This window comes from Ruditapes philippinarum, unplaced genomic scaffold, assembly GCF_026571515.1.
Source record: "Ruditapes philippinarum isolate M1 unplaced genomic scaffold, ASM2657151v2 ctg1488_1_1_1_1, whole genome shotgun sequence".
Lineage (NCBI taxonomy): Eukaryota > Metazoa > Mollusca > Bivalvia > Venerida > Veneridae > Ruditapes > Ruditapes philippinarum.
Window position 1 is genome coordinate 200,601 of NW_026859106.1, and position 13,178 is coordinate 213,778.

Below are 13,178 nucleotides of genomic sequence, written 5' to 3' on the forward strand. Positions count from 1 at the left end.
AATTGCCAAAAATCACTTTTTTGCCTCGATTTTTTCCATCAAAATTTATTTCAAAGTGCTGCAACTTCTCAAGGGATTGAGATAGAGTCAAAGGCTTTTCAGCGTTGGTTACACGTTACCTTATGATCAACCTGGGGTCATTTTAAGCCTCTCACAAGTCCAAAATTTTCTTGGCGAGAGGGGGACTCCGCCCCCCTTCAAACCCCCCAAACAGAAGGGGGCACATCCCCCTTCTGGCAACCCCCTGATGTATTATTTGGATGGGGGACGGCGCCGAAAAAATGGTCACTTTTTTTAACAACATTTCTCAAACGAAAAACAGTGTTTGGGGTCTAAATAGGACATTTTTTCACTGTTTGAGGCCTCAAAAAGGGGGGGGGGGGCAAAAAGCCGTCGAAACACGCTTATATAAGGGAAAAGGTTAACAAAAAATGATGAAAAACCTTGGAATCACCCAAAATCTAGTTTTTCCATGTTAACATGTGGTCTTTTACCTAATTTTGGTGAAAAATTGTTGTTTTGTAACATTTATAATTTTTTTAGTTAACAAAAAATGATGAAAAACCTTGGAATCACCCAAAATCTAGTTTTTCCATGTTAACATGTGGTCTTTTACCTAATTTTGGTGAAAAATTGTTGTTTTGTAACATTTATAATTTTTTTAGTTAACCCTTTCCCCCATGAGCATATTGTGAAAAATGGCCATTTTCACTGAAAAGCCTCCTCTTACAAGTTCAAACTGCTATGAAACTATGAAAAATGCTTCAATACTAATCAAACTTGGCACAAATGTTGACTGGACCATTGCCTTTGTAACGACATGCTCAGTCTTAAATTTCCTGTTACCATGGCAACGAGGGGACATCTCAAAATTGCCAAAAATCACTTTTTTGCCTCGATTTTTTCCATCAAAATTTATTTCAAAGTGCTGCAACCTCTCAAGGGATTGAGATAGAGTCAAAGGCTTTTCAGCGTTGGTTACACGTTACCTTATGATCAACCTGGGGTCATTTTAAGCCTCTCACAAGTCCAAAATTTTCTTGGCGAAGAGGGGGACTCCGCCCCCCTTCAAACCCCCCAAACAGAAGGGGGCACATCCCCCTTCTGGCAACCCCCTGATGTATTATTTGGATGGGGGACGGCGCCGAAAAAATGGTCACTTTTTTTAACAACATTTCTCAAACGAAAAACAGTGTTTGGGGTCTAAATAGGACATTTTTTCACTGTTTGAGGCCTCAAAAGGGGGGGGGGGGGCAAAAAGCCGTCGAAACACGCTTATATAAGGGAAAAGGTTAATCATAAAATTGGAATGTTTATGCAAGGAAAATTTCTATAAAATTTAAGTTTTAGTTATAAAGATTTTTTATTTGTTATATGACTCAGTAAAAATGTAAATAAACTTATATAACCCTAACTGCTAGGCAATGGTTATCCTGTGAACAATGATTTATACATGATCATATAACCTGTCAGAAATTTTCATAATAAAATTAAAATAATAAATAGAGGATATTTGTTTGTTTTTCATGTAATATATTTCACTGAGTGTACACCACATGCAATATTTTCTGTTTTTTGTTTTTAATTTTCTGAAAATATAAAAGCTGGTGTTCACGAGTGAAATATATTTTAATCATACATGCAAAACAAACAAAATTTCTATTAATTTCATGCTTTTTTAGTGATTTTAAGTCATTTATACATGTTTTGCTGCATAACACCTTTCTTCTTCATGACGTCACCGCACCAATGTTGAAATTTAGTTCTGTAAAATTTCTCAAATTTTTATACATTTTTAAAAGTTATTTCCTTGCTTCTCTTGCAGAAGCAAAATTTACATACAATCATTGTCCCGGGCAGTCGGACAACCATTAATGTCGAGCCCTGCAATGGAATTGATTCCTGTTGATAATTCCATTTACTTATGAAATATTATTTTCATCCGCATTCAAATATAGTCCAACTACAGTGAAAATTATCAAAATAATTTCACTGCGAACAATATCAAATATAATTTCACTTTCCACAGCAAAGCATGTAATAAATAAAATTAATAATAAAACACAAAATGAAAATTAATATATAGAATTACAGCAGCTATGCATATAGAATATATAAAAAACATGATTGTTCAGTGAAAATTAATGTTACAAACATGAACCATCATAAGAACTACTTTAACATATAGATTATTTGCACTTCATATATATTGCAAGAGGAATAAGTATACCTGATAAGTAATTAATGAAAGATGTACATGCAAAATTATCACAATTTCATGTGATTGTGTTCAGTCTTATAAAAAATTACATTCACTCTTAATATTTAATGAAATCACTTTTATCCTTTAAAGATATTCGCTGAAGAAAAAACAGGAAAAAAAATCTTGCTGATCTGTTAAGTGCATGAAAATTATAATCCCCCACCCTTTATTCATTTATACACTAGTAACATTTACTAGTATCACTTGGCTAAGACGACAGACATTCACTTTTATTCACACTTTATTCTCCTACTATTAGGTATTGTTGTCATTTATATGCTTTACTTGAGAATTACTTTCACTGTCAATGCTATCTACATGTTCAGTTGTCTTTTTATTTGTTTCATTAGTTATTTCTGTGTTATTTTCAGTTTGTATTTCACCACAGTTATCTCTACTGTTATTATCACTGACTGAATTATCTCCAGTTTCATTATCTTCATTATCAGACTCCTCCTCATCATCATCTTCTTCATCTGATTGGTCTGTAACAGTTAACACGTAATTGTCAGTACTTTCATCATTTGTTTTCATATTCAAATACAGGTAAAAGTTAGGACTAAAGTACTAGCACAAGAGGGCATTGCAATGTAAGATTAAGGTTTTAAGATATTAGCACCATAAAACAAAATAGACACAACCATAGAGTTCAATGACTGCAGTTAAATAATTAACTCTTATCAGACACAAATAAAGCCACCCTTAAAAATATATCTGTTTGTTATTGCCGACCTAGGGTTACAAGGTGTAGGTAGGCTTTTTTTTCTTTCTTTTTTTTTGTTGTTGATGATATATGATTTTCACGGAACATAATTTATTTGTTAGTCAATTTTATGACACAATCCCCATTGCTACCAGAAATATTTTATTGCAGGTGCTAAGTAATTTATCTGTGTCGGCAGTCATAAACCAAAACAAACATGTACCCCAAAGTGTATTAAAACTATCACGTGGTAAACAAGTGACCATATAAATGCTTTATAAACATTCATTAGTTGAACAAACATTATTTTTAATCCATTTTCCACGCCTCAATTTGATTTGTCCTATAATAAGTTAATTGCTGCATGCACGCAGTAACTGCATGACGTAAGGAAAATCCCTACCCTGGTTGGTCACTATTTATGTAAATACTTCAAGTAGTATCACCATAATTTTATGCACGGAATACCCTCATGAATGATCAATCTTTACGATATCACACTTTACACGCTAGTTTTCATATTAAATGTGTGATTTTCCTTCTGATTTTATTTTTCAGGGGATTGTTTTGGCCGAGTGCCCTGACTGATCTAGCGGAAATTTAAAAAACTTTTTTAAGTAAAAAAAATCTTTTGAGTCAGCATTTTTGGCCAGTCGGTTGGCAATAGCGAACATATATTTTTAAGAGTGGCCTAAGATGGTTGCCCTTAAAGTTTGTCCAGATAATGTTTTAATTAATAGTTCAATTAATGCTAAACCTGTAAATCTGTATTTTGAGAAATTAACCTAATACGTAAACAATATTACTCACAAAGTGGAGAATTCAATGTCTGGGTTAAGAAAATGTCTTATAATGTTATATGTACTGTTTATTTTAGCTCACCTAAGCACGTAGTGTTATGAAGTAAGCTTTTTTATGATGGCAATCTGTTGTTCAGCATTATCAAACAACATCTCCTAAACTATGGTACAATGTGGAACTTGAGAAAACTTTTTAGTAAAATCCCTATGAATGGTTGACCTCAGCATCATATTTAACAAGCAATTATCATAGTATTGCAAGCAATCCATAAGTCCCCTACCGGTTAGAACCCCATCAACATTCTGAAGGGCATTGGTCATTCACTTATGTTTCAATTTTTCTCTATTTTAAGTAAACTTGTTGGAAAAGTTCTTTAAAAGTGATCACAGGAAACAGTTTTTATGAACAGACAGACAGACGGACTGAAGGACACTCTAAAGTTAATATTTGAAACATCCCTGTTACCAAAATATAACATTTTAAAAGCAAAATTCTTAAATAGGAGATAACTCTTGACTTAAAGATGCAATTTCATAAAAATTTTCAGCTCTTTTTGACTTATCACAAATATTGTTATATTTGCCATGTTTTAAGCCTATTTGTTGCCAAGGCAACTGATATTTTTTCAAAAAAGGAAGAACAGATAAGACATGCATAATATCAAGACTGCTATCTACCCATATGTCAAGTTTCATAAAAATATTTCAAGTACTTTTTGAGTTATCACTGGATTCAGTTTATGTGTAAAATTTGCCATATTTTCAGTATATGTGTTGCCATAGCAACCAGAATTTTCAACATAGGAAGATCATAAAAGATGTGCATAATCTCAAGACTGCCATCTACCCATATGTCAAGTTTCATAAAAATATTTCCAGTACTTTTTGCTTTATCACTGGATCCAGTTTATGTGTAAAATTTGCCATATTTTCAGCCTATTTGTTGCCATAGCAACCAGAATTTTCAACATAGGAAGAAAAGAAAAAGACGTGCATAATTCCAAGACTGCCATCTACCCATATGTCAAGTTTCATAAAAATATTTCCAGTACTTTTTGCGTTATCACTGGATCCAGTTTATGTGTAAAATTTGCCATATTTTTAGCCTATTTGTTGCCATAGCAACCAGAATTTTCAACATAGAAAGAAAAGAAAAAGACGTGCATAATTCCAAGACTGCCATCTACCCATATGTCAAGTTTCATAAAAAATATTTCCAGTACTTTTTGCGTTATCACTGGATCCAGTTTATGTGTAAAATTTGCCATATTTTTAGCCTATTTGTTGCCATAGCAACCAGAATTTTCAACATAGGAAGAAAAGAAAAAGACGTGCATAATCTCCATACTGCCATCTATCCATATATCAAGTTTCATAAAAATATTTTCAGTACTTTTCAAGTTATCGCGGGATCCAGTTTTGTGGACGGACAGACGGACAGACAGACGGACGGACAGACGGACGGAGGGTAAACCTAAAGTCCCCTCCGGTAAACCGGTAGGGGACTAATAAAATAAGAAGAGTGCCATTAAGTAATTAAGAGAGGCATTTTGAAATGCTAATGTCAGATATCAAAGTTCTGGTCATTATAGTTTCAGACAAGAAGAGTTAAATGTTTATCCATATAAACTACATGACCCTTGGGGTGTCAATTTTGACTCTAGGCAGTGTAATTTCTGAAAACAAGAGGTGAAATCAGAGGAACTTTTTGCCATGTTTAAGTGGGCCATGGGAGCCTCCTTGCTGGTCCAGGGCAGTGCCCTCGTGTCAGACCAGGGGGTATATCCCCCAATAAGCTCCTGGGATTTTGTGATTTTGAAGGACTGAAATCACATTCATCATATTTTCTCTGATCTTACTTGAATTTAACTGAAGTCAATTTCCTTGACCAGTACATATGTAGTTGTGATCTGCAATCTGATTGAATTTCACACCTCTAGCAACCCTGAGTTAGCAACTATTAACCAATCAAATTCAAGTTGACATTGAAGCAAAAATATATACATATATAAAGACCAGAATGGACATCTACATTACTTCAATGGATTTACATCATCTCAAAATTAGTCTCATGAAAAAATCGCAGAATTCCTCATATAATTGGCAGCAGTGTTTTAAAGAGGATCACAAGATGATACTACACATCAAATATCTAAGCTCTGGGCATCATAGTTTCTGATAAATCTTTTAAAGATTTCATTTTTAAAGAAAATTTTTAGCTCAAGTGACTCATTTATGTACAGACCAGAAAGATGTAACCGTTTATTTAACTTTGGTTGAAAGCCACCTCAATATTATCTGTTCAAAATCAACCCTGTAGTTAAGGAGGTGATAATTAAAGACACAATTTTATCACAGAGCTCACCTCTGACCTCTGTATATACATCAAAATTTACCTTTTTCTTCTTTTTTAGGTTTTTTATTCTTCTGCTTTTGCTTCTTTTTCAAACTGAAATTATCAATAAAAACCTCTTAGCATATCTATGATATTTAAATTTTTGCATAAAATTTAAAAACAAATTAAGTTTTAAATTTGCATGACATCAATTTTTTCAGATGCAAAGTATGAATTTTTTATTACTAATTACAAAAAAAAACCATTTGCTGTGCTTATTATTTCAGTCACTTGGTAATCTAAAAATCAATATAAACTTAGTGAACCATAAGGCAGAAACAATTTTTCATTGATATTGTCAGCTTAGTGTAGTAACACATTCACTCATTTTGTATAACAATATGACTCATTTTGTATAACAATATGACAACGATGCTGATTACTTATAGCAGCAGTTGGAACAATGCCTTCAACTATGTATCTCTGAAGTTATCATTTTGCAGGAAATATTTCAGTAATTATGATTGTTTAAATAGTGTTGAAAGTTTGATTAGAACCAAACCGTTTAGCTCTCTTCTTAGCTGTTCTCTCCTCCGCAGCTTTTTGATTACTCTCAACTTTCTTACGGTATGAGTCCTCTGCTTCCTCCTACAATATAACAGTGTCATTAAATATTCAATTTACTAAAATAATCAACTATAATGTCAATTGTATGACATACTCAAAATACCTGAATTGTTCTGTACAAAGCAAACTGAAATTCAGACACTTTGACGTTTGTAACCTGAATGTCTGACATAAATTTGAAACTGTTTAATAATACTGATAGAGTAACATAGTGCTGGTTACAATGGGGTCTAAACTGACACTTTTAGTGAGGTATAGAGTAATGCAGTGAGAAATGTAATGAGATGCTTCAATTATAATTTTATTATTGTGACAATGGTTGAAGACGCTAATATAATGTTGCCTGTGCCTGTATATGAAAATACAAAGTTAAATTGTTTTGGAGCTTTCTAGGAGAAGCAGCTGCAAATATAAAACCTATATGTTACTTTCCCTAACCTGTTATTTTACTTTGGGTTACTATGAATAATTATCTCGAAAAAGAGAATAAGCACTTTAGAATTTGTTGTTTGTAACCCACACTTTTTTTCTAAAACCTCCTTGTGGAACAATTAAAATATAAATATGCTATTTCCATCTTCAATGCTTTAACTCAGACATATTTATCAAGCTTAAATGGTTGAAGCATACAAGAAAACAGGATCTAAAAATTTTGACAGATTTAAAGACGAGGACAGCTGATACCCAGCACTTAGTGTTGTAAAAAAACTCTAAAAGAACTACATGTATTCAGAAACAAGGTAGTAACAGCATGCAAAATTGAGGGTAAACAAACTGATAAAAAATGTTGTGATAGATTAAGATTACATTTAAGTCATAACCCATATAAATGTGCTAATGATTTGATTTCTAAATGCAACTAATTGTATGTTTTAAAGCAGGTAAATATCTTCATGTACTCAAAGAATAAAATCAGGGGTTCCACTAGCCATGGAATCTTGAGAGTCATTCTAATAAGCATGGACTAAGTTTGCCAATTACAAATCCAAATCCCCATGATTTTAACAAAGTTGACCCTGCAGTTAAAATTCTTAAGGTCAAATCAGGCCTTTAGGAAATCTGAAGGGTCAAAGAGTCATTTCAAAGATCGAACAGACACCCTGAAAATAAATAACTTCACAAATTCAACAGTAACAAAGTCAATGCAGTAGTAAGTAAGTAAGTAGTCGAGTTTAATGCTGCAGCTACATGTAGTTCAGTTTTCTTATTTAGTTGAAAATTTTAGTTTATTATAGTATTTGTTTGAGGTAGTGAAATTAATAACACATACATGTACATTTGTGGGTTACATTTAGAATAATACATGTATACCTTGTAATAATACTGTTACCAAAGACAATAGACTCAGATAACTGTACTTTCTTATGATACTATTATTACTTTTGCCTATAACTCTATGTCTTACTTATATACCAACAGTGTAACAAAATACTGACAGTGTTAACATGATGCATGATACATTGTATTGACAATTACAGTTCATTAACTTTGATTTTTCAAGCACAGTTATGATATCAAAATTTGTCTTATTAGCTCGACTATTCGTAGAATAATCGAGCTAATGCAGTCACCCATTTGTCGGCGTCGGCGTCGGTGTCGGCGTCCCTCTGGTTAAGTTTTTGTATGTAAGCTGGTATCTCCATAACTACTGAAGGGAATGGATTGAAACTTCACACACTTGTTCTCTGTGATTATCTAAGATGATTGGCACAAGTCCCATAACTCTGATTTGCTTTTTTATATAATTATGCCCCTTTTTCGACTTAGAAATTCTTGGTTAAGTTTTTGTATGTAAGATGGTGTCTCCATAACTACTGAAGGGAATGGATTGAAACTTCACACACTTGGTCTCTGTGATTATTTAAGATGATTGGCACAAGTCCCATAACTCTGATTTACTTTTTTACATAATTATGCCCCTTTTTCGACTTAGAAATTCTTGGTTAAGTTTTTGTATGTAAGCTGCTATCTCCATAACTACTGAAGGGAATGGATTGAAACTTCACACACTTGTTCTCTGTGATTATCTAAGATGATTGGCACAAGTCCCATAACTCTGATTTGCTTTTTTACATAATTATGCCCCTTTTTCGACTTAGAAATTCTTGGTTAAGTTTTTGCGTGTAAACAGGTATCTCCATAACTACTGAAGGGAATGGATTGAAACTTCACACACTTGTTCTCTGCGATTATCTTAGATGATTGGCACAAGTCCCATAACTCTGGTTTGCTTTTTTACATAAAAATGCCCCTTTTTCGACTTAGAAAATCTTGGTTAAGTTTTTGCGTGTAAGCTGGTATCTCCATAACAACTGAAGGGAATGGATTGAAACTTCACACACTTGTTCTCTGTGATTATCTAAGATGATTGGCACAAGTCCCATAACTCTTATTTGCTTTTTTACATAATTATGCCCCTTGTTCGACTTAGAAATTCTTGGTTAAGTTTTTGCGTGTAAGCTGGTATCTCCATAACTACTGAAGGGAATGGATTGAAACTTCACACACTTGGTCTCTGTGATTATCTAAGATGATTGGCACAAGTCCCAGAATTCTGATTTGCTTTTTTTGCATAATTATGCCCCTTTTTTATCTTAGAAATTCTTGGTTAAGTTTTTGCATGTAAGCTGGTATCTCCATAACTACTGAAGGGAATGGATTGAAACTTCACACACTTGGTCTCTGTGATTATTTAAGATGATTGGCACAAGTCCCATAACTCTGATTTACTTTTTCGCATAATTATTCCCCTTTTTCGATTCATAAATTCGTGGTTAAGTTTTTAAGTGTAAGCTGGTATCTCCATAACTACTGAAGGGAATGGATTGAAACTTCACACACTTGTTCTCTGTGATTGTATTGAAACTTGAAGGGTTTGTACCTTTTCGTACAATTTTATATATTCATATAGGTAAGCATTATTATACTCAATGAAACACCCTTGTGACAAATTTTCGAATAGTCGAGCGTTACTGTCCTCCGACAGTTCTTGTTTTAAAGTATTGTCATAATTTTTCATGACTTCTGTAAATGAATTATTTATGAACATTTACTGTTCCTATCACAGTGGCCGTGGGTTAAAATATAGCTATATCAGATGTTACCTTTTCTTCTTTCTCTTTACGAAACTTTTGTCTTGCATACTCCCTTCTTCTCACACCTCTGTAAACATGGAAATCTCCACTTCCTGCACCAGCACTTGAACCTTTAAGGTTAAATATAATTATTTACTCATTATTTTGCACATTGATATATACTTTTTTATGGCTTTAAGCTTACCTTCTGTACATAAAACAAGAAGATGTTTAAAAACAATTTATAACTAATTACATCATACAGTCCAACCAACCTCGATTATTTCAATTGCCGCGGACTGAAAATTTACTTTGAATAATCTATGCGTTCGAATAATCGAATCCAAATATAATGATAGATGACAAATACTTCACTTTGACCATTATTATTAGTATTATTATTTGTATTTGAAACTGAGATGATACATGCATCTTATACAAAAAGCAACAGAAATATGGACATGCATAAATTATTCAATGCCCTAAAGGCCTTTCTTCATGCCGAGTTTATATCTAACACATTAATTAACTAGTTCTACATGTATGCTATGAATTAGAGTGGATGGCTGGAAAGACAACATCATTTCAATGTTTAACAGATTCAGAATAAATATTTCAATCAGCAAAGCATAATTTTGAACAGTCTACTACAATTTAAGTCATTACTCTTGACTGTATGACACACAGAAAGCCTGTCAGTCCATGTAATGATTTACATTGTCAGTCACTGACTATCTGAAAAGATAATACCATAAAAATTACATAGTCATTTCATTGCTCATACATGTAGCAAAGAAGAAAATAAAGAGAATAAATTGATTACCCCAAATATTTCGGATAAATTCCAGTGGCTCTCTTGGCTTATAGTCTTTTGATTTTTCAGGGATATAAACTGGCTTTGTCTGAAAAAAGAATTCAATTGAGAAGTATTTAGTTGAAATAATGAGCAAATTTGAGAAATGAGATAATATTCCACTAGGACAATAGCCCATGAAGACAATAGACCACCAGGAGTAGCCCGCTGGACAAAAACTCACTAGGGCAACAAGAACTTCGCGAGTCGGATGTGTTGCCTTGTGAACAGTTTAGCTGTCACTTAGGCATTTTCCGGAGTTTTCATATATCGATACATGTAGACATACAGGCAAAATTAAAACAGTTCAATAGAATTTCTTTGCCGGTATTGTGCACAACAAGGCATGGTACTGATCACACCTGTAAAGTTTGGTTGAAATCCCACTAGTAGTTTGACCTGTGAAGGCCGGACAATATTTTTCTATATTTAGCTCTGGCGGCCATTTTGTGGAGCTAAGCGGAACGTGTCGTGGATGTGCACAACTAGGGATGGTACTGATCACTCCTGTAAAGTTTGGTTGAATTCCACCAGTAATTTGAATTTGACCAGTGAAGGCTAGACTAGAGTTTTCTATTTTTAGCTTTTGCGGCCATTTTGTGCAGCGAAGCGGAACATGCCAGTGATGTGCACAACTAGGGATTGACCTTTTCGAAAACCTAGCTAAACACCGTTTTCCGGTACGTTACCGTTTTAGCTCTGGGGAATTACACAAAATGAAGTACATAACACAGTTACGAAATATGTCTATTTTTCTATCATTATTTAACCGTTTAAGTTGAAAAAAATTGATGTTTTTGAAAATTATCAATATTCGTTTGATATCTATTGCAAATTATTCAAAAAAATAAATTGTTTATAATGAAAATCAATAAAATTCAAACAGGCGTAGTGGAATCTTCCATAATAAATAAGGTTATTTTCTGTGTAAACTTGTGTATTCACTTCATTTTTTGTATGGAATTATTCATACAATGATATTTAATTATTTTCTTATAAAGAAATAACTGTTTTATTTCAGTTTAATTTAAAAAAGGCCGAAAACATTGAGTTCGCTATTACACTCCATTAGGTGAATTCCCCAGAGCTATGTACAGAAAGTACCGGAAAACGGCGTTTAGCTAGGTTTTCGAATTCGTGAATGGTACTGATCACTCCTTTGGTTGAAATCCCACAAGTAGTTTGACATGTGAAGGCCGGAATGAGATCGAGGGAGTCAACAAGCACAGAAGTGCTTACAATACTCCAAGGAAACAGTAAACAGGAAAAGATTTGATTAGATTTGCTTCACATTTTTTTTTATGAAAATAACTCCTAGATCACATGTTTGCATGTAAATGTCCTTTTTTCTACAAATATAGATGTTATTAGTTTACCTAAAATTTTCCGCCTGTTTTCTGAGCCCGCAGCATTTCTTGCTACAACAATTGGTTTTTCTTCTTTTCCAGCATCTTTGTCGGCCATTTTGGTTGTGATATGACTAAAGTACATACGGTACAAGTACGTTACCGAAATCAAACCGGTATGTTACGTTACCGAAATCAATCCGGTATGATTTAATACGGTGTCACCTAATTCACCGTAGGGAACGTGTTACAGTATCGCGTTTTTCGGTTACAGTATAGAATTTTCAAGATGGAGGATTATTTATGGAAAGAGAGGTAGGCGATTTTTATTCAGGTCCATACTACAAGTAGTTTAGTTTCTAAAAGATGTTTTTATGCTTTGCTTGTAAGGAACAGAATCCGATATCTAGTCATATATTTCTTCAGACCCTGCACCGCAGATTTATCTTTATATTGTCTCATAAATGTGCAGATTTGACGGTTTGAAAATTTGAATCGAGAGACCAACTTATGTTTCTCCCATTCCGACATTATTTAAGCATGCCTTGATAAAGTAAATCTACAAAACGTTAGTCCTTTGTGTTTAGAAACGTTTATAAAAGTAAATGACCAGTTGAACCTATTTTCCTGTTGGTAAAATGAGTTTGAAAAAATAAACAATGTTACAGTATAGAGCGAGGTTAATTTTGAAGGGTTACAGCATAGACCTAGCGACTTTGATCCAATTTTGTTACAGTTTATACCCAGATTTCGGTTACAGTTTAGATACTTGCCAAATTTCAAACAAAGTTGGTGTATCCATTATTTTTATGAAATAACTCATACCTTTCTATTTAATACATTCTTGAAAGGTTGTATAACTTTTTTTCTTCAGCAGAAAAGTTATACTTTGCTATTTTTCATCCTTTAAGTTTCAGATTGAGACTTTTTGCAGAATAAGTATATATAATGTCCTAAGTAAGGACTGTTTTCACGACAACAACAGTAACTTGTATCGAATTGTATTGAGAGAAGAAAGATTATTGCTTGATTTCATTACACATTATAATAATGCCTATATGTAATAAAATAGAGAAAAATTAATCCTAAATAGAAGTCCAACACGGAAAGCATGAAAATGTTGCAGGCTGAGTTTGATTATACATGTTCATGGACGGTAGTGGTAACTGCAAGCTAC

At 33.3% G+C, this 13,178-nt stretch overlaps 1 protein-coding gene across 1 annotated transcript; it reads right to left on the reverse strand.

Annotated features, from left to right (window-relative positions):
* Positions 1-2,324: 2,324 nt before the first annotated feature.
* Positions 2,325-10,849, reverse strand: LOC132755250 (PRKR-interacting protein 1 homolog). The gene is made up of 5 exons (XM_060746079.1): positions 10,626-10,849; positions 9,833-9,933; positions 6,664-6,749; positions 6,163-6,215; positions 2,325-2,748 (listed from the first exon to the last, which is right to left on the reverse strand). Exons 1-5 carry the CDS (start codon positions 10,792-10,794, stop codon positions 2,519-2,521), a joined length of 639 nt encoding a protein of 212 aa, XP_060602062.1. The 5' UTR covers positions 10,795-10,849; the 3' UTR covers positions 2,325-2,518.
* Positions 10,850-13,178: the final 2,329 nt, after the last annotated feature.

Coding starts and splice junctions, on each gene's coding strand:
- LOC132755250 (XM_060746079.1), bottom strand. CDS start 10,794: ATGGGCTATTGTCCTAGTGGAATATTATCTCATTTCTCAAATTTGCTC. Junction 6,750..9,832: donor GTAAAGAGAAAGAAGAAAAG/GTAACATCTGAT, acceptor GTTATATTGTAG/GAGGAAGCAGAGGACTCATA. Junction 2,749..6,162: donor ACCTAAAAAAGAAGAAAAAG/GTAAATTTTGAT, acceptor TAACTGTTACAG/ACCAATCAGATGAAGAAGAT.